Genomic DNA, 23,992 nt, shown 5'->3' with positions numbered 1-23,992 from the left:
GGCAACTTTACCACTGAGCTCTCTTTCCACTTATTTTTGTTCTTTTTATTTTGTAATTTTGAGATAGGGCCTCACTATCTCAATCTTGAGGCTGACCTCAAACTTGCAAATCCTCCTGCCTCAGCCTCCGGGGTCACTGGGATTACCAGCATGTGCCACTATGCCTGGCAAGCTTCTTAATCTTTACTGCTAACAAATTCAAGGATTACCCTAAAAGAGACCAATAAGATCTTCCTAAAAATGACTTAAGCATAAAGAAGGAAATACACAATGATGAAATACACATGCCACCCTCTGGTCAAAGTGTGAGAGTGATTCAAAAGTCTCTTTGCTGGGACTCTCCAAGTAGAATACCAGTTAAAACTTTAATTCAAACAGGGCTGGGAAGATAGCTCAGTTGTAGAATGCTTGCCTGCATGCTGGAAGTCCTGGGTTCAATCCCTACCGCTACATGCAAAAACCTTAATTTAAAAAGTTCTGATTAGGAATCACAAGCTTGTAAGCAGTCTGACTCAGTTTACCTCCATTTAAAGCTTTAAAAAAAATTTTTTTTGGGTAGTTGTAGATGGACAGAATGCCTTTATTTTATTTGTTTATTTTTATGTGGTGCTGAGGATTGAACTCAGTGCCTCACGCATGCTAGGCAAGCGCTCTACCACTGAGCTATAGCCCCTGCCCCTGATAAGCTTATCTTACTCAGAATTCACCTGTCAACATTTTAGGCAGTGACTTCAAGTTGTGGAACACTACTCAAGAACTCAAATTTGAGAACATCTACATTTGGTAAGACTAAATATGAATGCAGAACTGAAAAGCTTCCCATCAGTTCACATTCTTTCATGACAAAACAGATTGTGCTAAAACAGCAATTAATCACAGTTAGGTTTGGTGGTACAAGCTTGTGATCCTAGTGTGATTAGGGAGACTGAGGCAGGAGGACTGCAAAGTTCCAGGCCAGTTTCAGCAACTTAGAGACCCTATCTCAAAATAAAATATAAGGGCTGGGAATGTGGCTCAGTGGTAATCTGGGTTTAATCCCCAGTCCTGAAAAACAAAAAACCATAAACAAACAAACAAACAAAATACCAGCAATTAACCAATAACCCTTTTATACCCAAATACTCCACCTGTACCCCAGAAGGATTCAGTATGATTTTGTACTGGGGATTGAACCCAGAGGCACTTAACCACTGAGCCACATCCCCAAGCCTTTAAAAAAAAAAAAAAAAAATTTTTTTTTTTTTTTTTTTTTTTTTTTTTAATTTAGACACAGGGTCTCACTGAGTTTAGGGCCTTACTAAGTTGCTGAGGTTGTCTTTGAACTCGTGATCCTCCTGCCTCAGCCTCCCAATCCTCTGGGATTACAGGCATATGCCACCGTGCCTGGCATAAAGGTTCAGTTCTAAATGTTGAAAATGAAAACTTCACACTATCTGACACTTTATCAAATAGGTAATAGTAGCACCAGTACATAAATATGGCCTGACTTGATCAGTATCCTGGGAAATCAGGGATAATAAACCAGTACAGTACTGGGTATTCACTAAGACATGGGCCCATCTAGAACATAACCTCTCTCATCAGTACTCCCAATTGCTTTCTTTAAGCACATTTTATACACTCCAGCCCAGACCACTTCAAGTACCCAGAAATGTACTATACAGCTCAATGAATCTTGTCACCTCTTCAAAAACATACCATAGCAAACAAGATATTGATCTTTGCAGAATCTCTAATAAATACATGACCATAGAGTGATTCCTGAGGAGCCCCTCTCAAAAAGATATCCAGATGGGCAGTTCAAAATTACTACAAATACTAAGGTAATGAAAATATATTTGAAGCCTTATTTTTGTGAGTCCATATCTAATTTGTAACAGGAGGTTAAAAAAAAAAAAAATTCAGTTACCTTGGCCACATCATTCATATAGGTAGATAGTTTGCCTCTCAAGGAAACATCAATACAGAGAATACTGATTTTGTGAGGCATCCAAAGCTGGAATCCTCACCCTCAACAAGTAAATCGGTAACATCAATTACACAATTGTTATAGAACTTAGGTGCCAACATATATATTCATACAGGATCCAGGACAATATTCCCTTCACTTAAAAGCTATTTAGAAGGGGCTGGGATTGTGGCTTAGTGGTAGAGCGTTTGCCTAGCTACTGTGAAGCAATGGGTTCGACTCTCAGCACCACAAATAAAGGTACATTGACAACAACAACAAAAAAAAGGGAAAGCTACTTGAAAGCAAACTTTTGGTATTCAAATTTCCAGAAAAATGTTCAAAGCAATGTTTTACTAAATTTAGTTATTATTTAGCTCATGAAATGAGTCAGAACCAGACTACCACTTTAGGTAGTCAACAAAATACCTACACAATGTTACTGACCTCCCCACTCATAAAGAAACACTATTTCATTAGTAACAAAGCCTACTTTTGTATAGCGATGAGGGGATTTGGAGGCCGGCAGCTTCTTCAGGTCAAGGAAAGTATCTCCATTTTCTGCTTCACCCACACTTCTCCTATCCATGGCTCCTTTGTCTACAATTTTTTACACCTGGAGAATAAATCAACACAAATTTGTCACAGAAAACAGTAAATTTTCAGAAATTTTAGCTGCTGCTTAAGAAACAAACTTTCAAAAGAGATCTCTTAAAATAGTTATCCAAAAAAAAAATCCAAAAGTTATGATATAAAGTGGAACCAAATTTGAAAAGGAACCACTGGAACTTAGTTATCTCTCCTAGTTAAGTATTCTAAATACCAATAAGGGTAAGGAAAGCAGAAGTGGAAGGTACCCAACTCAGGATACAACCTTTAAGCAGCTTTAATACAAAAAGAAACCAAGATTCGCGGCCGCCCATAGGAACCACCACTGAGTGGAGGGGAAGTTTCCCGGAGTCGGGGACGGTATACTGGATGAGGCTTTTAAAAAGTCAGGGTGTTGTAAAGAGCCTGTCACTTGCCAATGGACGGCACCAGCTGCCCCTTGTTATTCGAGGTCAAGGGCTGAGAACCCAGCCCAAGCGCCCCTCGCCCAGCCGGCTGCACCTGTGGTCATGTCAGTGGCGCCCGTGGCTGGGAAAGGGCGAGCGCTAGGTTCAGCTCAGAAACTCGGCTTCCCCAGGCCAACCTCCCACCCCTCGCGCAGGCCCTGGCCCAGCGGCCTTCTTCGGAGTAAGGGCGGGGACCGTACTTACTGAGGGAAAGCGGGCCGGAGGGGCCCGGGAGGCCAAATCCCCTGGCCCGGGCGCTTTGAGCTGTAGCTGGCGCAAGCCCACCGCCCTCCGCCCCGGCCCGGCGGCTCGGGCCCCGCCAGCCCGCCCGCTGCCCTCCGGCCACCCCGCGGGCCTAAATCCCTGCCCAGCCCCCCCCGCGCGCGCACCGGTGCCCGCGCTCCCGCACGCGACCCCAGGAGCAGCGCGCCCGCGCCCCATCTCCCACCGTAGGCCGTGGCGTGCGACGCCTGGGACCCCGCCGCTTGACCCTTACTCAGTGCCTCCGCCGCTCTGGCGGCCTTTCGTCCGGCCGCCGCTTCCCTCCCCTCTACTCTGCCCGCGCCGGTCCCAGCACTGCTCCCCAAGGCCTTTGCTCTCGCCCCCCCCCCCACCCCGCTCGGGCTGTCTCTCTTCAGCCGCCGTAACTGCGGCCCGGCCCTCCGCCCCTCCTTCCGCCCCCTCCCACTTTATAACTCCCTCCACGCACCCGGGCCCAGCACCGCCTTCACCGCCGCGCGACCGGATATGAGGTGGCTGCTGAGGTGCCGGGCCGAAAAATGAAACATTTCAGCACCCTCCCCGGGAGCTGGTCTATGCGCGAGCCTGGAGGCAGGGAGGCAGCTGCTGGAAGGAGACGGCGACTGCGGTAGGACGAAGACAGAGGCAGAGGTAGTGGAAGCTGGCCCCCTTGCGCGCAGGCGGTCGCGTTGGGCAGTCCCTAAGAGGGAGCTTCGTTCCCACGCGTGATGTGGAGGCGGAGCGGGCGGCCCGAGACCCTGGGCTACCGTGCTCTGCTGGGAAGGTGGTGGCGAGGTGTGCTTGGGTCTGCAGCTTGACTTACTACTGGGGTTTCAGTAGTGGGAACCCGAGTTAGGGAAATTCCGCCGGTTTTTTTTTTTTAATTAGCCTTATGATCTTGAGTTTCGCTCTTCTTTCTAAAGTGGTCCCTATCAATATTAGGAATAGGCAAGAATACGGTTTCCTGCATTTATAAGCCAACTTATACCTTTGATGCAGGTAGAGGCAACTCACAAATTGGTTGACATGTTGTTTCCCGCCCATAATCTGATTCTTTCCTTAACCTATCCGGGAAGGGGAAATGAGATGGCGAATGTCAAGCGCTTAGCTCATAGTGCAGAAACTCGAGCTGACAAGTAGGCACAGAAATTCAAGTATGTGAGCAGTGGGAAGAACTGTTGCGCTGAGAAGGAGGTTACCTGTGAGCCTTGCCTGCCAGAATATCGCAAGCCACTGTTTTTGCCCGGTTGAACTGCCCAGAATTGGTGTGAAATACATGGGCATGGAGGAAACATAGTTTTCTTTAATTTAAAGGCCAGCGAAGCCTACTTTTTCAAGAGGTCTACTTTATTTGAACATTGTTTACTTCGTTAGTGAAATGAGGGACTTCGGCAGTGAGAGGTCACTAAGTTTCCTGTGTGCTTTGGCAACGGACAAAACGATAACGTTTTTCTTTTCTTCGGTAAAACTGAATAAAACCCGTGTTTTAAAATTTTATTTAACTATTTTTTTTCTATGCAGGCAAGAGGCAGAAAAGCAATGTTTGCAATTCTGGCTTGATTTTTTGAATCCCCCTTCAGGCTGTGGAGAGTTAACCAAAACTAAGGATAAATTGTCTTTTCTTACCCGAAAACTGCAAAGATGACCACTCACAGGGCAGTTGTCAAATATTCCAAGGTGGACAAAAATCCTTCTACAACCTCCACAAAGCTTCTAGGTCTTTTTGTGGGGAGAAAACAAAAATTTTTCGGGTTTTGTTTTGGTGGAGTCTATATAGACACACTGTAAATGAACAGTTGTTTTTGTTTTTTGTGGTATGGGGATTGAACCTAGGGCCTTGTACATTCTAGGCAAGTGCTTTATCATTGAGCTACATCCCTCAGCCCCTCAGAGGTGATTTTTTAATTTTAAAAATCTGAGTTCCAACTGGGTGTGATGGCTCAAAGCCTGTAATCCCAGTGGTTTGGGAGAAGGCTGAGGCAGGGGAGGATCATAAATTCAAAGCCAGCCTCAGCAACTTAGTGAGACCCTGTCTCTAAGATTAATAAGGGCTAGGGAGTAGCTCAGTGATTAACCACCTTAAGGTTCTATCTTTGATATTAAATCAAAAAAATTCTGCTGAGTGCTGTGTGGACTCCTGCAATCTCACCTGGGAGGCCCTGTTTCTGTCTCAAAAAGAACTGGAAATGTAGTTAAGTGGTAAAGCGCTCCTGGGTTCAATCCCAAGTACATAAAATAAAAACCAATGTAGTGCAGTGGTCTGTAACCCCATCAACTGAGAAAGCTGAGGCAGGAGGATCTTGGGATATAGGCCAGCTTCAGCAATTTAGCAATACCTTGTCTGGAAATAAAAAATGGCTGGAAATGTAGCTCAATGGTGGAGCACCTGAGTTCAATTCCTAGTATTGCAAAATAAATAATAATAATAATAAAATTTAAAAAACAAGGTGGCTGGGCTGGGGGTATAGCTTAGTAGAAGAGCACTTGCCTCCATGTATAAGGACCTGGGTTCCATATCCAACATCACCAAACAAACAAAACAAAAACGATACCAAAAACCAAGCTTCCCTTGGAATTTGGATTTTTAAAGTTGGGAGAAATAGGACTAATAACTTTGTCATTATGGTGTATAGGGGATGCCCAGCCTGATCTGACAGGGGATCCAAGCCAAGTCAAAAGGGCTGTTCTTGAAGCTATCAAGTCCTGATTCTGCCACTTGACATTTCACCACCCTAGATATCAGTCTCCTCATTTGTAGGAAAAGGACAGTAGGATTTATTTTTCAGGCTTGTAGAAGGAATTAGGGCTAAAATTTTAAACTGAGGGCTGGGGATATACTTCATTGGTAGAGCAAGGCCCCGGGTCTGATTCTCATCACCACAAAAAGACCAAAACTGATCTGGTTACCTCTTGCTGTGTAACAAACCACCCCAAAACTCAGAGGCTTAAACCAGTATTTATTTTGCTTCCAAATCTGTAAATTGGGTTAGTACCAGCTTGGATGCATTTGACATCAGCTGGGGTAGCTTAAAGGCTGTGGGGTAGGATCACTTATGTTTGATAGTTGAAAGTACCTGTCAGCTGGGACCTCTGGAGCTTTATCGGGAACACTTAAACGTGGCCTCTTTTTTTTTTTTTTTTTTTTGTACCAGGGATTGAACTCAGGGGCACTCGACCACTGAGCCACATTCACAACCATATTTTGTATTTTATTTAGAGACAGAGTCTCACTGAGTTGCTTAATGCCTCGCTTTTTACTGAGGCTGACTTTGAACTTGCGATCCTCCTGCCTCAGCCTCCCAAATCACTGGGATTACAAGAGTGTGCCATTGCAGCTGGCACACGTGGCCTCTTGATGTATCTAAGATTTGGATTCTAAGGAATAGAATAAAATAAAAAGGGGTGTTGTATTACTTGCAGGTGCTGCATTGCTTTTTAAAAAAATTTTCTCTCTTATGGTGCTAGGGATCCACTTGAGGGCCTCATGCATACTAGGCAAGAACTCTACTACTGAGCAACACCCCCAGCCCTGAATTGCCTTTTTCTAACTTAGGTTTAAAGTCACACAGGGTTAGTTCTGCCATATGCCCATTCTGTTCCTTAGGAGTCACTAAGGCTGGCTTGGATTAAAAGGAAAGAGATTTCCACTCTTTTATATGGGAAGAATGTTAAAAGAACTTGTGAGGAAGTCTTAAAACTCTAAGCCATACTGTTAGAGTCTGTAAACAAGTCAAAATAACACCTGGCATTCAGCCAGGGGAATGTTAGAGTTCGTAAACAAGTCTGGATGGTGCCTGGCAAAATGCCAGAGGGAGTGGTTTGAGAAGTAACAAAAGCGAGCCATTAAGTGTGGAGATTCCTTATTGGTTGACTGATGTATCTAGTTTATGCTAATTAGATAAGCTGTGTGGAATGTATAAATACTGCTCCTGTCCTGCAATAAACGGCTCCCACTCCTGCTGTATCAATGTGCACAAGTTGTTCGTCACCCCCCGGTTATTTTGCTGCAGCCGGACTGCGGTAGATGGTGGCCCGTTACGGGGAGCCCCGGGACACTCGGGGTAAGTGACAAAAAAAAAGCTGCCTGTCCATAGATAGGACGGGAGCAAATCTGCTCGTCCCTAGGCAGATAGGGCGAGAGGAAAAATGGCCATTTCAAGAAAATGGAGAAGATTGATGCAGTATGTTTGTGTCTTGTTTTGTCTCAGTGAATTATATTGTCTTTGTGATGAAAATATGGAAGGGGTGAGAATTAAATTACTAAGGGAAGAAGGCACCCCAGTGGAACCAAGAATAGTTAGGGCATGTGTTGATAGAAGCCCAGGAACTCTAGTCAGAAAGAAACAGAAAGTTCAGAAGAAGAAAGATTATCATAGGAGGAAGGATTATCAGGAAAAAAGTTGCAGCAAAAGGCTATTACTAAATACTTTTTGTTACTGGAGGGTGCATGAAGCGGAGAGGCGGCTGCCGAGTGTGCAAGCCGGTCACAGCGCAGCAAGGATTTTCCAAGAGGCAGCGGCAACTGGCCCTTCCCCGCCTCCTGGCCTGGGAGCTGGCTCTTCCACTGCTGCGAGCCCAAATCTAGACCTGACCTGGAGGCACAGTCTCGCAGGCTCTTGCTCCCTGTGCCCAGTAGCAGTTTGAGTCCGGGACACTCCCCAGGGCCATCTGGGGCTGCCCAGGACGCTACAGCCAGCAAAAGACGCTACTGGTGTCCCTGATGTTTGGTCATTTTCAATGCCAATAACTAAGCTACAATGGTTCTCCCACACCTGGAAGCTGATGAGTAATGAGCACTATTAAGGCTTATTTCAAATGTAAAAAACCTTGAGATAATGTACTAAATTGTTCAGAAGGCTGTTTTCTTAGTTGAATGCTACAGGATTTTCTTTAGCCATCCAGAGTTCCTGCCTTCGTCCCAGTCCGGTAAAGACCAAGGTGGAAGAATTTCCAGTGTTGCTGAAAACTGGAGGAGACTTCGGAGCTATTGCTGTTTCTGCTGCTACAACTTAAGCTAGCTGCCTGCAGAACTTACCTGGACTGTGATTTAAGCTAGATGCCTGCAGAACTTACCTGGACTGTGATTTAAGCTAGCTGCCTGCAGAACTTACCTGGACTGTGATTTACCTGGACTGTGAGTTAATCTATTGAGACACTGCTTTATCTGGACTGAGACAACAAACTGTAATCTATAACAAATTGTAACTCAGTATCTTTGCTAACAGTGTCATTGCTGGTATAATTTTTCCAAGGGCTTCTTGCATGGAGCCATCAAGTGGCTTGGTATTGTGGCATTTTGTATCCTCCCCTTCTGCTTGTAGCAGATTATTTATGGTGTTTGTGTAAAAACCACTATGGTTGTTATTTAAATTAAACAAAAGGGGGAAATGTTAGAGTCTGTAAACAAGTCAAAATAACACCTGGCATTCAGCCAGGGGAATGTTAGAGTTTGTAAACAAGTCTGGATGGTGCCTGGCAAAATGCCAGAGGGAGTGGTTTGAGAAGTAACAAAAGCGAGCCATTAAGTGTGGAGATTCCTTATTGGTTGACTTTGTCCTCATAAAAGGAGAAGACAATAACTATGCAGGAATAAGAGTAATACTTTACTAAGGAAGTGTACCCATAAACTTCTGTGCCATGCAAAAGCTAGATGCTTGCTAATCTTTTTTTCATTGTAGCTTTTGCTTATTAGTCTTTGGAAGAATGATAACTTGTAATTATTAAGTGCCATCTTTTGCAAGTAATACAACACCCCTTTTTATTTTTTGAGACAGGGTCTCACTAAATTGCTGAGGGCCTCACTGAGTTACAGAGGCTGGTCTTGAACTTGTGATCCTCTTGTCTCAGCCTTATGAGTCACTGCGATTGCAAATGTGCACCGATGTGCCAGGCTACTTATATGCATTTTCAAATATTAGTATGGGAAATCTCTTTGAAAGAGTAAGTAAAACATGATTTATTCTAGATCTTTATGAAATATAAGAATTTAGGGTCAAATTATTGGTTCAAAGTTTGACATAGGGACCTCAAATGTTGTGAGTTGAGGAAATTGGCAGTTGTAGAACAGTAGAGGAGGAAAATATTAGAAACTTAGAAATTATGAGTATCTGTGAAGAGTTTTCTAGATCATCAACTTTAGTAGAAGTCTCAAAAGATTGAAATTACGCTTTTCAAAATGTGCTTATTCCTACTCAATTTTTCTTTATAAAAAGGATTTGAAAAGTTTCACAGCTATAGAAGCATCTCCTCGGATTAAAGATGAGAAAGACATTAGTAAGGGATTTTTCACTGGACCATTACTAGCAGAATTTAGACACCTTTTGGGACTTGGTGTATATATGAGGTGCAGGGGCGTATGCAAGCACTCTACCACTGAGCTACCTACCCAGCCTAACATCTTAATTTTTTTAGTACTGAGGATTAAACCCAGGGGTACTTAACTGCTGAGCCATAACCCCAGCCCTTCTGAAAAAAATTCTGAAACACTCTTGCTAAGTTGCTTAGGGCCTTGATAAATTTCGAAGTCTGACCTCCAATTGCAATCCTGCCTCAAGCCTCCGAATCGCTGGGACTACAGATGTGTGCCACCCAGCCCGGCTTTCCATTTGTAAAAGAAGGGTTATAAGAAGAGATCAGCTTTTTTTTTTTTTTAAAGCCTGAAATCATTCCAATTCTCGGGCTGCAAGGACTCTTGCCCGCTAAATCCTGGTTGCTACAACCGTCCTACTCTACGGGTTCCAGCTTGCACTCCTGGGAATTCAGGAAAACCAAGAGCCTGGAGGTAGGGGAAAGAGGACTTTCCAACGCAATAGCCTACTGACCCAAACCTCCACTCCATTAAGAGGGGTATATAAGAATCGGCTTAGAGAGAAGCACGTTTCCAAAGAACACAGACATACATAGGGCTGCGCAGATAGCACGACTGGAGTGTCTTGGCAGCTGTTGGGGAGGCGTGTCAACGTCTGACTGAGGCTGCGCGAACTCCAGCATGGGGCGGGTTTTCAGCGCGTGCGCTGCGGTAGCTGTGGAAACTCGGGTGGGGCCCGCGTTAGGTTAGCGTTCAGAAGCGCGCGAAGCGCAAAGAATGGCGTGGGCTAAGCGGGCCTAGGGAGCCCAGGAATTCGCCCACTGTTGCCGTGACTTCTAAGCGCCAGGCCCGAGAACTCAGGTACGTGGTCAGCTTTTTTAGTGGCTTGGCCTCTGCCCTTGAGCTCTGCCAGGAAGCAAGTGCCTCTGAGTTGCGCCCTGTTAGACCCTGTTGGAGTCTTTGCTTCCTCCTCTTCTTGAAGTGTCCATGATGCTGCCTGTGCACCGGCTTTGGTTTGTGAGAAGAGCAAAAACCTTCCTCTGTGCTGGGCTTGCGCGGATTCTGGCAATTGTTGTGTTGTTGCTGACTCTGGGGGCCCCTTGTCTTTCCACCGGGCTGGTTCCGGAGCCCATGGGAGGTTCCTTAGCTTGCAGGAATCTGAAGGCGGGGGTGCTGGTGTACATAGACTTCGGGGACCCTCTCTGAACCCCATGGGGCTAACGTGCCATCCAAACCATAATTCCATTCCCACCGTGAGAGGTGGGTGCTTGGTTTTTATTTTTTTCCGGAGGCCGTTCAGATGTCTTGAAAACGTCCGTGTTGATGTGTATTTATTAAATGATGGTGTTAGGCACTGCAGTACCAATACTAGCTAGCTTCATCACTCCTTAGCTAATGATGTTGGGCCCTCCATCTCTGAAATGAAGATGGCAATCGCCTATCGAGGTAGTTGTATTAAAGTGTGTAATTTATGAAAAGTACTTAGTACAATGCCTGGCGCAGAGTGCCTTCTCCATAAATGCTATCTTGATTCTAGTCTGTGCTTTTTGAAAGTGTGTGCCATAAAAGTATGAGACTTGGGGTTAGGGAAGCCTTTTGGAAGTACTGGAAATTTATTCTGGGCTGAAGATCTATATTTCCTCATTTTTCTCAGTAGGATCATTCCTTTCTCAATTATTTGAAACTGCAAAATACTGTAGACACTTAAAAGATGTTTTTACATTTTTTCCAAAGTAACATACGGTTTTAAAAATTAATATTGAAGTTCGTAATAAAACAGAGCACCATGTGCCATTCTTCTGTATAGGAGCAAATTAGTATAGTGATGTTTCTCCATTTGTTAATTTTACACTTTTTGTTGACAGTTGTCCATAGGAAATAAGTACTTAGTTCACAGTTGTCTTTCTCTCATCTCGGTAATTATTGTCAAAGTAATAACATTTGCATTATGTAACAAATATTCGCGGCTGAATCAAGTAGGGTACTATATCTCTTCCTTTCTTTTTTATTTATTTATTTATTTTTTTAGTTGTCAGTGGGCCTTTATTTTATTATATGCTTGCTGAGACTTGAACCCAGTGCCTCACACATGCTAGGCAAGTGCTCTACCACTGAACTTCAACTTCAACTCCAGCTCTCGCTTCCATTCTTGCACATCCCATCATCCCCCCCCCCCCGGTATCACATGCATAGATCACTAATTATTTTCCCTGTCACTAATTGAGTTTTTTTGGGCTATTCTCAAAACCTTTGGTTCCATCTTTTGCCTGGATACCTCCCTTGTTGGTTCTAATCTAATCTGGGGACACTTTGCCCTCTACACCCAGTTCTCATCCAGAGTACTCTTTTCACATCTATTCTGGAATTTCTTTTTGCTGTTCTCTGTAGCTTGGATCCCTGTAATTTTTTCTTAGTTTGCCTTTTTTTAAGCATATTTCCCATTTATATATATTTGTAGTGTTGGAGATCAAACTCAGTGGTGCTCCACCTTTGAGTTACATCCCTTGCCCCCCCCCCTTTTTTTTTTAAATTTTGAGACAGAGTCTCACTAAAATTGCTTAAGCTGGCCTTGAATTTACCATCATCCTCTTGCTTCAGCTTTCTGACGATCTGGAATTAAAGGTTTGTGCTACTACATGCAGTTCTGGCTTATTTTTTTTTAATATTTATTTTTTAGTTGTATTTGGACAAAATATCTTTATTTTATTTATTTTTATGTGTTGCTAAGGATTGAACCCAGGGCCTTGCACATGCTTGGAGAGTGCTCTACCACTTAGCCACAACCCCAGCCTTCTGGCTTATTCTTTTTAAAAAAGTTATATTGTGATAAAATTCATATACAGTTCACCCATTTTAAAGTGTATAATTCAACATTAACAGAGTTGTACAACCATCGCTATGATCAGCTTTAGAATATTGTCATCACCCAAAAACGAAAGCCTTATTTGCTGCATGTGATGGCACATGCCTTAATCCCAGCACTTTCCTGGCATGCTCAAGGCCCTGGGTTTCAATCCCCAGTTCCATTAAAAAAAAAAAAAAAAAAAAGCCTTGCTTATTAGCAGTTAGTCCCTCAGTCCCTCAGCCCCAGGCACTATGTTTGCCATTCTAGATGTTTTGTATATGGAATTGTAAAATATGTGGGCCTTTGTGACTGACTTCTTTCACTTGGCACAATGTTTTTAAGTTTCATCCACGTTTAAGCATTGTTATCGTATTGCATTTCTTTTCATGGCTGAATAATATTCCATCATATGGATATACCACACTTTGTTCATCTTTCCATTATATTTGTGTGGACATATTTTTAGTTCTCTTTGGCATATACTTAGACATTGAGTTGGCTGAATCAAATTTATCCTTCACTATCATTTTAGGAGGTCATGTGTAACTGGGAATAATCCTTGCCTAATTATCATTATGTGTTTTTCAACTTACAGAGTAAGTTCATAAGTGTCTCTATTGAGGATAGACTTATGCCTTAGTCTTTTTCCATGTTTGTGTATCTCACCTGTGAGATTCCAGACATTAATTTAGATGCTGGAGATATAATGGAGACAAGATCAGATAGGATTATTGTCAGATACAATTATTGTTTTCATGGAGTCTGTATTTTTAATGTGGAGAAGGCAGACACATACAAGTAGTTAGAATGTTGGTCTAACTAAAGAGACTCCTTTGACCACAGTGGACATTGCACATAATCATTAAGACATCAACCCAAGGCAATGTGGCCCATTTATTATAGCAATATTTCACAATTCCCTATTTGAATACTTCAATTTAGTTAATTTTCAGATATAGTCACTAAAGGTTGTCATTGTTACTTGGAGTGTGGCATCAGAAACACTAGGTCAGCTGAGCACAGTGGTACATACCTATAATCTCAATGATTTGGAGGCTAAGGCAGAATTGCAAGTTCAAAGCCAGACTCAGCAACTTTGTGAGGACCTAAGCAACTTAGTTAGACTTGAGAGAGAGAGAGAGAGAGAGAAGAAACAGTAGAACATAGGTTTTGTTTTGTTTTTTGGCCAGTACTTGTGTTGATTGCTACCTATGACAGTTAGCAGCTTGGATATTCATAGAGCAATAAACCTGCCAATCTAATTCCAGTGTCTATTGAAGCATGTGAAAAGAATAAAAAGAGAAAGGGATTTAAAAAACAAAAAAACCGCACCGAAAACTACTTGAATGTTTTACTTCATCTTCTTAAGACATCAGGATATAAATTTGTTATCTTGGTGTGCCACAAAACTGTCAGATGTCTGAGGTCCTGATGAAGACAGATTTCTCATTCAGGTGAAGTTATCTGAAAACTCCACGTATACACTGTTCACCTGTCACTATTTCTTCTCTTCTGGAGAGTGAAGAATGTCCTAATTTCAAGTCATCCTGTTGCCTAGTCCCAAAGAATGGACTCAGAGACAGGAAGTACAAAAGTGAGGCTTTAATGGCGGTCTTCCAAGATCCAGTGTCTGGTGACCATGCACACCTGGAGTCACATCTGCCTTAAGTCCATAGCTGGCCACTCTGCACGTGTCTGGAGCTGTGCAGCAGATACTACTCCGGGCAGAGGCTGCAGGGGAAAGGGAAGACATCAGGTTTGATGTCAGTAAAGACTGTTCTTGTATGGGTAAACTTCTTTCTGGGTAATTTTTTGATATCTTACTATAAATCCATCAAAGTTACTAAGTGTAAGACATGGTAACCATTTTAGGTAGCCTCCACTATATACTGAAATCTTAGTTCTCAGTCTTGACTTCTTACATTTGTTTCCTAGGGCTGTTGTAACCAGCTAGGACAAACTGGGTGGTTTAAAACAACAGAAATTGTTGGGCATGGTGGCATATGCCTATAATTCCAGTGACCCAGAAGGCTGAGGCAGGATGATTGTAAGTTTGAGGCTAGCCTGGGCAACCGTGAGACCCTATCTCAAAATAAAAAATAAAAAAGACTGTGGATATAGCTCAGTGGTAGAGCACCCCTGGGTCAATTCCCACTACATACAAAAATAAATAAATAAAATAAAACAGAAGTTGATTCTCTCACAGTTCTGGAGGCCAGAAACCAGAAATCAAGGTGTTGTCCTTTCTCTGAAGCCTAGGGGAACTCTTCTGTTTTTCTGTTAGCTTCTGATAGTAACTTCCCTGGCTTGTAGGCACATTACTCCAGTCTCTACCTTCTTCATCGAATAGAATTCTCCTCTTTTAAGTATATCTGTTCTTTGTCTCTTCTTTTTTTATAAGGACACCAGTCATAGTGCATTAAGGGCCTACTCTACTCTTAAATTAAGCTATAAATTAGTATGAGTTCATATATCTCTTACACCTGCAAAGACCCTGTTATATAGTCACATTCACAGATATTGGGGTTTGGGATATCAGCATTTTGGGGAACCTAATTCAACCCATAACCCATTCTTTGTACTAAGAAATAAAAAGCATTTTGTTTATTCAGTTTATAATGAATGCTTTTGGTAGAAGTGATTACAAATTGAAAATGAAAACTGCACATTAAGTATCTACTGCTGATAAAAACCTACCTGAAGATGAATGGACATGGTGGCACACACCTGTAATCTCAGCCACTCCGCAGGCTGAGACAGGAGGATCTCAAGTTCAAAGCTAGCCTCAGCAACTTAGTGAGGCCCCAAGCAATTCAGTGCGACCCTGTCTCTAAATAAAATACAAAATAGGGCTGAAGATGTGGCTCAGTGGTTAAGTGCCCCTGAGTTCAATTCCTGGTACTAAAAAAACAAAAACAAACCCAAAACACCTATCAGAAGACTTTTTTTTTGGGGGGGGGTTACTGGGGATTGAACCCCAGGGGTGTTTTAATGTTTGTAAACGGTGTTTTTAAGTCTGAGATTTTTCCGTGCTCACCTAGTGTTGAATTAAGGAGACGGGTGGGAGACTAGCATCTAGTAGGTAGCTGTTCAGACATGTTGATTCCCATGAATTTGCAGATAATTTAGTCTTTTTATTGGTCTTTCTTTTGTAGTTAGATGGGGAATATAAAAAACTGATTCATGAGTATTCTGCTAATTAAGAAGTATATATCAAGCCACTGGTTGAATTTTTTATCAGAAGAAATTAAGGAGAGAATGGAGAAGAAGGTTGATTCCAGGTGAGTGATACAACATGACCAAAAAGGTAACTGAAATTACGGTTCCATATAAAGATTTTTAGCATTTTGAGTGTAAAAATAATAAACAATAAAAATTCTTAAATCATGAGTGATTAGATAGAAAATATGGGCAAGGAATTTTTTTTCATTGATATTTTGAGCTTTTCATCTATACTGTGATGCACATTTCACACATTATGTCATAGTCAAAAAATATTTCAAGCATGTGGAAGTATCCATAATTAAAATTATAATTTTGAGGTTGGGGATATAGCTCAGTGATAGAGCACTTGCTTAGCATGTGCAAGGGCTTGGGTTCAATCCCTAACACCATATACATACCCACATACATTAAAAGAAAATCTAATTATAAATAGAAGTGAGGATGATTTTCCTGAGGTTAAAGGTTATTACATCAAGATTGGCTGACTCTTTTATCTTTCTTCTGCTTTTGTTTGGTCACTTTCAGCCTAAATTAAGATTCTCTTGATCTTTGACCTTTTGACAGTTTTCTTCTTGCCCGAGGCAGCTGTCTAGCCACCAGAGCATGACTGTAGGGATAGTCTGATGTGCCATCATCAATGTTCTTTACAATGACAGCTTTGTGTCTGAAGTAATGTGTGGCTAGGACCAGCACCATCTTCCCAGGTTTTATGAACAACGTGCTTGTACAGCAACCTGCCCAGCCTACAGCAGAAAGGAAGAAAGAATACTTCCATTAACCTTTTACCATGCTGAGGGGGTTATTGCACTTCCTGTCCCCTGTTCTTTCTTCCATTAGCTGGACACAAACCGAGAGGCTGAGGCAAGAGGATTGGGCAACACAGTAAGATCTTGTCCCCACTGTCCCCCCCCCCCCCACAAAAAAACTTTTTTTGGGGGAAATTAAACCATATTTGTATTCCTGGGATAAACCCCACTTGTTCATGGTGTTTATATGGTATATTGCTTGTATACATTGTTGGATTTAATTTTCTAATATATTTTGAGGATTCCCCCGCCCCCGCCCCGCTCCATGCCCCAGTACTGGGATTGAACCTAGGGACTCTCTACCACTGAACTACTTCTCAAGCCCTTTTTCAGTTTTAGACATGATCTCGCAAAGTTCCCAGGCTGGCCTTGAACTTGTGATCCTCCTGCCTCAGTCTCTTCAGTCACTGGGATTGCAGGAATGTACTACTGTGCCTGGCAACATATTCTGTTATGGTTCTACAAGTATATGAGGCTATACCTGTGGGAGCAAGCCTGTCAGTCAGCACACCTTAAAGATCCAAGTATCTGAATAGTAAAGAGATATCTTCTTTATACTGTGGAATTCATTATCTCCTTTGATTCCCACAATGTGTGCAATTCTGTCTCTACTTACAAGTGAGGAACATTGGATAGAGAGAATAATGTGATTTGTTGTAGTCCTTACATGTCTCATAGAATCAGGATTTTCTTTTTGTTTTTTACTCCAAATCTTGATGTATTTCTGTTGTTCTACTCTTTACCTGGAAACTGTAATATTCTTTATAGGTTATGCATATGAGTGGTTTTCCTGTTAACCATAAGCCATATAGTAACACATGGTGAGGAAGAATACTGTTTTTGAAGACCAGACTGCCAAAGCTTTTGTTGCCCTTCCAAAAGTAACCAGATTTGAATCAACAGCACTTAGGGTGATTGCATAGGCTGATTTTTTTCCAAGAAACTAAATAAATTGGGCTGACTAATTGCCCTAACTGCAAAGAGTGTGGAGCAGAAGCAGACCCACCAATTACCATGCGTGTAGAAAAGTGGTGTAGATTTCTTTTAATATGTAGGTTCCCTTGAAATGAATTACTAGAGAATTATTTGTCTTGTGGCACTTTCCACAATTTGTATTTTACTGATTACATTCCTCTGTATTTTTTTTTCCCCCAGTACTAAGGGTTGAACCCAGGATGTTTTTACCACTGAGCTACATCCTCAGCACGTGCACGTGTGCGCGCACGCTCTCTCTCTCTCTCTCTCTCTCTCTCTCTCTATATATATATATATATATATATACATATATATAATATATATATATATACATACATATATATATATATATAGGCTGAGTCAGGAGGATAGAGAGTTCAAAGCCAGCCTTAGCAAAGGCACAACTCAGACCCTGTCTCTAAATAAAATACAAAATATAGTGTGTGTGTGTGTGTGTGTGTGTATGTATGTGTATATATAAATTTTTTTTTTCCTTTGGAGACAGGGTCTCACCATGTTGCTGAGGCTGGCTTTAAACTTTTAACCTACTCAACCTTTTTTTTTTTTTGTGGTGCTAAGGATTGAACCCAGGACTAGGCAAGTGTTCTACCACTGAGCTATTCCCCAGCCCTGGCCTCAAACTTTTCTTCCTCCTGCCTTAGCCTTCTGAGGCACTGAGAAATATGACAGTGTGTATATATATATATATATATATATATATATATATATATATATATATATATATATGTGTGTGTGTGTGTATAAAATGTTTGTATATTTTTTTATTATTATTTTTTTAATAAAATGGTTTTATTATTTTATTTTTCCACCAGTAATATAGGAAAATTCCAGTTACTCCACATTCTTATCAACACATGATATTGTCAGTCTTTTTAAGTTTAGCTATTCTGATGAGTGCATAGTGGTATATAGTGGGTATATAGTGGTATTTTGTGAGGTTTTTTTTTTAGTTTTGTTTTTATTAGTGCATTTCAGTTATACATAATATTTGAGTTCTTTTTTGATATAATATTTTAATATACTTGTGTCCTCTGTATTTTTCTGTAAATTGGTAATTGAATGTAGAGGTTAAATTGGATTCATTTGAATTTTTTTCCCCCTTGTGGGGAGGGCACAGAATAACTATAGAAGCAAAGGGCAGAACCAAACTCTGATATGATTATCAATGTTGAACTATCAGGAAATTTTATTTTTTTATTTTTCTGTTAGTGATGCTAGTGCTCCAACGCAGGTCCTCATACTTGCTAAGCTCTTTATCTCTGCTGTACTCTCAGACTAGGGGATTTTTAATAATTATGTTAATTATTATTAAAATAATTTTTTGTGTGCTTGTTTTATAAATTATTATTAAATTTAAGATCTCCCAATATGAATGATGATTTGCCTAGTTTTTATAATTCAGTTAATTTTTAGCTTTTTGTATTTTGAGACAGTACAGTTGGATGCATATAAATATATAATTGTTAATTTGCTAGTGAATTCAACAGTAGGCAGAGACCATTTTTATTTCTAGTAATGCTATTTGCCAAAAAACCTTTTTCTTATATTAAAATATCTTGTTTGGTCTTTATTTGAATGATGATTATTTTCTTCATCCAGTTACCTTTTTTTTGGTTCTGGTAATTTAACCTAGGGATACTTTACCACTGAACTACATCTCCAGCCCTTCCCCTTCTTTAAAAAATTTTGAGACAGGGTGTCACTGAGTTCCTTAAGGCATTGCTAAATTGTTGAGGCTGGCTATGAACTTGCAATCCTCCTGTTTGAGCCTCTTGAGCCACCCCACTGTACCCAGACTTCTTTTAGGTATTCTTGTTTTAGAATTCTGTATTGTCTGTTGTAAACATTCCATAGTTAAATTCTGCTTAAATCTACTCTTGCAATCTTTATCTTTAATTGGGTTTTCTAAGTTATTTATGTTTAAAGAAATTTTGGGTTTAAATTTAAAGCCTGATTTGGCACTTTCTATTTGTTATTTCCTTTCTTATCTACTTTTGGGTTAAATATTTTTTTATATTCCCACTTTCTTTTTAGTGTAGAAGTTACATGCTCTTTTTCTGTTCTTTCAGTGGCTACTTTAGACATTGAAACAACTCCTATCAGGTGTGGTGCCATGGGCCTTTAATCCCAGTGACTCAGAAGGCTGAGGCAGGAGGATCACAAGTTTGAGGCCAGCCTCAGCAATTTTGTGAGGCCCTAAGCAACTTGGTGAGAACTCTTTCAAAATAAAAAGGACTGGAGATCTATCTCAGTGATAAAAGTCCTGCTGGGTTTAATCCCCAGTACTAAAATAAAAAAAATATAACCCCCATCCCCACAACCAATAGAAAAACCGCAAAGGCATTATGCATGCTAGGCAAGTACTCTACTACTGAGCCACATTTCCAGCCCTACTCTTTACCCTTTCAAAAGTCAATATTATTATTCTTACTTTTTTCTCAGACAATATAGGAATCTACAACATTTTAACTTTATTTCCTTCCTGACTTATTACTGCTAGCTATTCTTTTATTTTTTTCTCAAATCTCCTACCTCACTTTTTTCCAGAGATTTTTAAAAAAATTTTATGATAAACTACGTATAACATAAATTTTGCCATTTTAATCATTTTTAAGTAGACAGTTCATTGATATTTTTCACAATATTGTATAACCATTGCCAATATGCATTTCCACAACTTTTTCTTCATCCTGAAAAGAAAGCCTGTATACTTTAAATAACAACTCCCCATTCCTCTCTTTTCTTAGCCCCAGTACAGTCTATTCTACTTTCTATTTCTTTTTTTGCGGGAGGTAAGGTGCCAGGGATTGAACTCAGGAGTATTTGACCACTGAGCCACATCCCCAGTCCTATTTTGTATTTTATTTAGAGACAGGGTCTCACTAAGTTGCTTAGCACTTTGTTTTGCTGAGCCTGTCTTTGAATTTTTGATCTCCTGCTTTAGCCTCCAGAGCTGCTGGGAGTACAGGTGTGTGCCACCATACCTGGCTCTACTTTCTATTTCTATGAATTTATTTATTCTATGTACCTCATACAGATGTATCCATGCAATATTAATCTTTTTGTGTCTGGCTTATTTCACTCATTTGGGGGTTCACTGAGGCTGTAATATGTATCAATGTTTTCAATCTATTTTTTTCTAGTTCTGGGAATTTTTTTTTTTTGTGTGTGGTGCTGGGGATTGAACTCAGTACCTTGAACATGCTAGGTAAGCACTCTGTCAACTGAGCTATATCTCCAGCTACTCCTGGGAATTGAACCAGGGCCTCCTACAGTTAAGGACGGCGTCTACCACTGAGATGCATTCCCAGCCCTTTATTCTTCTTTTATGGCTGAATTATATTCCATTGTGTGCCTGTACTGTATTTTGTTTATCCGTTTATGGGCATTTGGGTTTCTTCTTTTTGGATATTGTGAATAATGCTTCTACCTTTTGTTTTGTTTTCCTTCTGAGATAGGCTCTTGCTTGTTGAACTCCTGGGCTCAAGTGATCCTCTGGCCTTAGCACTCACCACCGCCTGACTGCCTACCTTACTTTACTTTTTTATTTTTATTTTTTGGTAGTGTGAATTGAACCCAGGGGTGGGAGACACTGGGTCACATCCCCAGTCCTTATTTATTTATTTATCTAGCTATTTATTTATTGGGTTACTGGGGATTGAACTCAGGAGCACTCAACCACTGAGCCACATCCCCAAGCCCTATTTTGTATTTTATATAGAGACAGGATCTTACTGAGTTGCTTAACACCTTGCTTTTTTTTTTTTTTTTAAAGAGAGAGAGAATTTTTTAATATTTATTTTTTTTTTAGTTTTCGGTGGACACAACATCTTTATTTTACTTTTATGTGATGCTGAGGATCGAACCCAGCGCCCCACGCATGCCAGGCGAGTGTGCTACCACTTGAGCCACATTCCCAGCCCCAAGCACCTTGCTTTTTGCCAAGGTTAGCTTTGAACTCATGGTCCTCCTGCCTCAGCCTCCCGAGCAGCTAGGATTACAGGCTTGTGCCACCACACCTAGCAAGTCCTTTTTATTTTTGAAGTAGGGTCTCGCGAAGTTGCTTAGGGCTTTATTAAGTTGCTGAGGGTGACCTTCAACTTGAAATCTTCTTCAACTTCCCAAGTGGCTGGGATTACAGGTATGTGCCACTATAACTTAGTAATTTTTCAAATATATACTATTTACAGGGCACATATAGGGAATTCTGTATTTCTATATTTATGTATTCTATATTTCTCTTAAAAGCAGTTTTTTAGTAATTGCTAGTTTCTGAAGTGAGACCAATAAGTACTGTGACTAATGAGAATTAAAAATAAATACACACATACCTCATTTGAGAGTAACTTGTGGTTGGTTGTTCCAGTCATGTTACTTATGGAAAATTAAAACAACCAAATGTGAGACAACCTTTCTGATTCTGGATCCAAACCAGGACTACACATGGCATTTTGATTTTATAGTCTTTGCTTCTGTTGCTGTAGCAAAATACTTGAGAAAAACAATTTTAAAGGTGAAAGATTTACTTTGGCTCATGATTTCAGGCCATAATCAGTTGGCTCCATTGACTTTTTTGGTCTATGGTAAAGCAGAACATCATGGTGGGGGAATATGTTGGGGAGCAAAGCTGCTTACCTCATTGCAACAAGAGACAGTAAGAGAGGATGGGGCCGGGGTCGCAATGTAACCTTCAAAGGTACAAAGTTGACCTAACTTTCTTCAAGTAGGCAATACCTCCTAAAATTTCACCACCTCATAGTGCCATTAGCTGGGATAATGGCACCAAATTATCCCATGAGACAAAATAGATCTTTTCATCCTTAAAATTTATTTTCTCTATTATTTTACCACAGCAACAGAAAGAGAGACTAAAAAAAACCCAAAATGATATGAGTAGTGAAATTAATCTTCAATATATGAGTCTCCTTCAGTTTGGAATTTTTTCCTAATTTTTCCTTATCTTTCATGATCTGGAGGTTTTTGAAGAGTTTGGAACACTTACCTTTAGACAAGGCTCCTGAGTCCCTGGGACTTTAGACAGGTGCCATCAACCATGCCTGGCCTAGACTACTTACTTTTTATTTCTTTATTTGTTTGTTTGTTTGTTTGGTACCCAGGATTGAACCCAGGGGCACTTAATTCCTGAGCCACATTCTTAGTCTGTTTTTTTAAAATATTTTTTTTAGAGACAAGGTCTTGCTAAGTTGCTAGAGCCTTGCTAAGTTGCTGAGGCTGGCTTTGCACTCACAATCCTTCTGCCTCAGCCTCCAGAGCTACTAGGATTATAGGTATGTGCCACCGTGTCCAGCTCTGGACCACTTACCTTTTGAGGATATTTTTCATATTGAGTTTCTTTGTATTTTTAAAATTGGATTTCTTTAGTGTCTCTTCATTATTATTCATTGTTCACATTATGCATCTATCTTTTTTTTTTTTTTTTTTTGAGACAAGGTCTTTCTGTGTAGCCCAGGCTGGTTTTGATCCTTTGCCTTGTAGCTGGGATTACAGGTGCACAACAGGAAGCCCAGCTAGAGGTATTTTTTTTTTTTTTGAGACTGTTAATATTGTATTCCTTATAAAACTGCCACCAACTTGTTTTTGCATCCATTGATGATTCTTCTATAAATCAGTTATTAGTATGATGGTTCCTAGATGATGATTTTCTAATTATCTCCTTCCTTCTATTAGTCTGCATAGTTTTCCATTCTACCCCCATGTATTTATTTATTTATATCAGTATTAACTTATGGATTCCAATTTTATTAATTGGTTTTTAATCCGTTACTTTTCAGATTGTTCCAGATCTGGCCAGTGGTCTTTCAGGCTGGCTCCTGTGTCCTTTTGATATTTTTCCATCATTGTTTACTTGTTTCTGTTTTTTGTTTTGGGGAATACTGGGGATTGAACTCAGGGATGCTCTACCACTGAGTTACATCCCCACTCCTTTTTTATTTTTATTTTGAGACAGAATTTTACTAAGTTTCTGAGGCTGTCTGTGAGCTTGGGATCATCCTACCTCAGTTTTCCTAGTAACTAGGATCACCGGTGTGCACCACTGTATCCAGCTTTCCATCATTCTTTGAATACTTCCTTATTTTTGGACCAAATAAGATTCCATTCTCATCTTGCATTTTCCTTGCTCCAGACCTGGAAATTGGCCATTTCTCAAAGGAGCTCTGGGGTTCTTCTAGTAGAGAGTGGTATTTTAGAAATAATATTTGGAGGCTCGGGTTATGGCTCAGAGGTAGAGTGCTTGCTTAGCATGTGTAAGTCACTGCGTTCGATCCCTAGATCACATAAAAATAAATAAAGAAAGAAAGAAAGGAAGGAAGGTATTGTGTCCATATCAACTAAAAAAATTTGGAAAAAAAATTATATTTGGTCTCTAGGTATGCTTGTTGTTTATGTATTATCATTGCTTCTAGGTATTTCCTATGGGCAGAGGTCTGACATGTTTTTCTTTTTTTTTTTTTTTGAAAATCACAGGGTCATGCCGCTATCTCCAATTCCAATGCAACACAACACAATTCCAATCCCTGCCTTAGTTGATTCCTTAATGTTTTTCAGACA

General features: G+C 40.6%; 3 protein-coding genes across 10 annotated transcripts in view; 1 reads left to right on the top strand and 2 right to left on the bottom strand.

Moving 5' to 3' along the window:
• Window positions 1–3,610, bottom strand: part of Eif4enif1 (eukaryotic translation initiation factor 4E nuclear import factor 1) — a 50,648-nt gene extending 47,038 nt beyond the window's left edge. For 2 of the 4 annotated variants that reach the window (XM_046439425.2, XM_058577434.1), the window contains exons 1-2: window positions 3,208–3,341; window positions 2,442–2,564 (exon numbers count right to left, since the gene is read on the bottom strand). In XM_046439425.2, coding sequence (XP_046295381.1) covers window positions 2,442–2,537 — 96 coding nt within the window. In that variant the 5' untranslated portion in view covers window positions 2,538–2,564; window positions 3,208–3,341. Of the gene's footprint in view, window positions 1–2,441; window positions 2,565–3,207; window positions 3,342–3,451 lie in introns of those variants that run through there. The other 2 variants (XM_046439423.2, XM_046439424.2) reach the window with 2 other exon arrangements.
• A 6,635-nt stretch (window positions 3,611–10,245) lies between these two features.
• The window catches only part of Sfi1 (SFI1 centrin binding protein), a 75,451-nt gene continuing 61,704 nt past the window's right edge, over window positions 10,246–23,992 (top strand). For 2 of the 4 annotated variants that reach the window (XR_009226265.1, XM_046439432.2), the window contains exons 1-2: window positions 10,246–10,411; window positions 15,551–15,676. Coding sequence is in view for 3 of the 4 variants with exons in the window: in XM_046439432.2 (XP_046295388.1) it covers window positions 15,579–15,676 (98 nt within the window). In the remaining variant the exon portion in view is untranslated. The remainder of the gene's footprint in view (window positions 10,412–15,550; window positions 15,677–23,992) is intronic. The other 2 variants (XM_046439431.2, XM_046439430.2) reach the window with 2 other exon arrangements.
• The window catches only part of Pisd (phosphatidylserine decarboxylase), a 121,946-nt gene continuing 111,685 nt past the window's right edge, over window positions 13,732–23,992 (bottom strand). For both annotated transcript variants that reach the window (XM_058577417.1, XM_058577416.1), the window contains one exon: window positions 13,732–14,126. In XM_058577417.1, coding sequence (XP_058433400.1) covers window positions 14,049–14,126 — 78 coding nt within the window. In that variant the 3' untranslated portion in view covers window positions 13,732–14,048. The remainder of the gene's footprint in view (window positions 14,127–23,992) is intronic.

Source organism: Marmota monax, unplaced genomic scaffold (assembly GCF_021218885.2).
Source record: "Marmota monax isolate L192 unplaced genomic scaffold, Marmota_monax_Labrador192_F-V1.1 WCK01_AAM20220418_F8-fsc00253, whole genome shotgun sequence".
NCBI classification, from domain to species: domain Eukaryota; kingdom Metazoa; phylum Chordata; class Mammalia; order Rodentia; family Sciuridae; genus Marmota; species Marmota monax.
The sequence above is the reverse complement of the archived record's forward strand: the minus strand, read 5'-3'. Positions and strand labels throughout refer to the sequence as shown.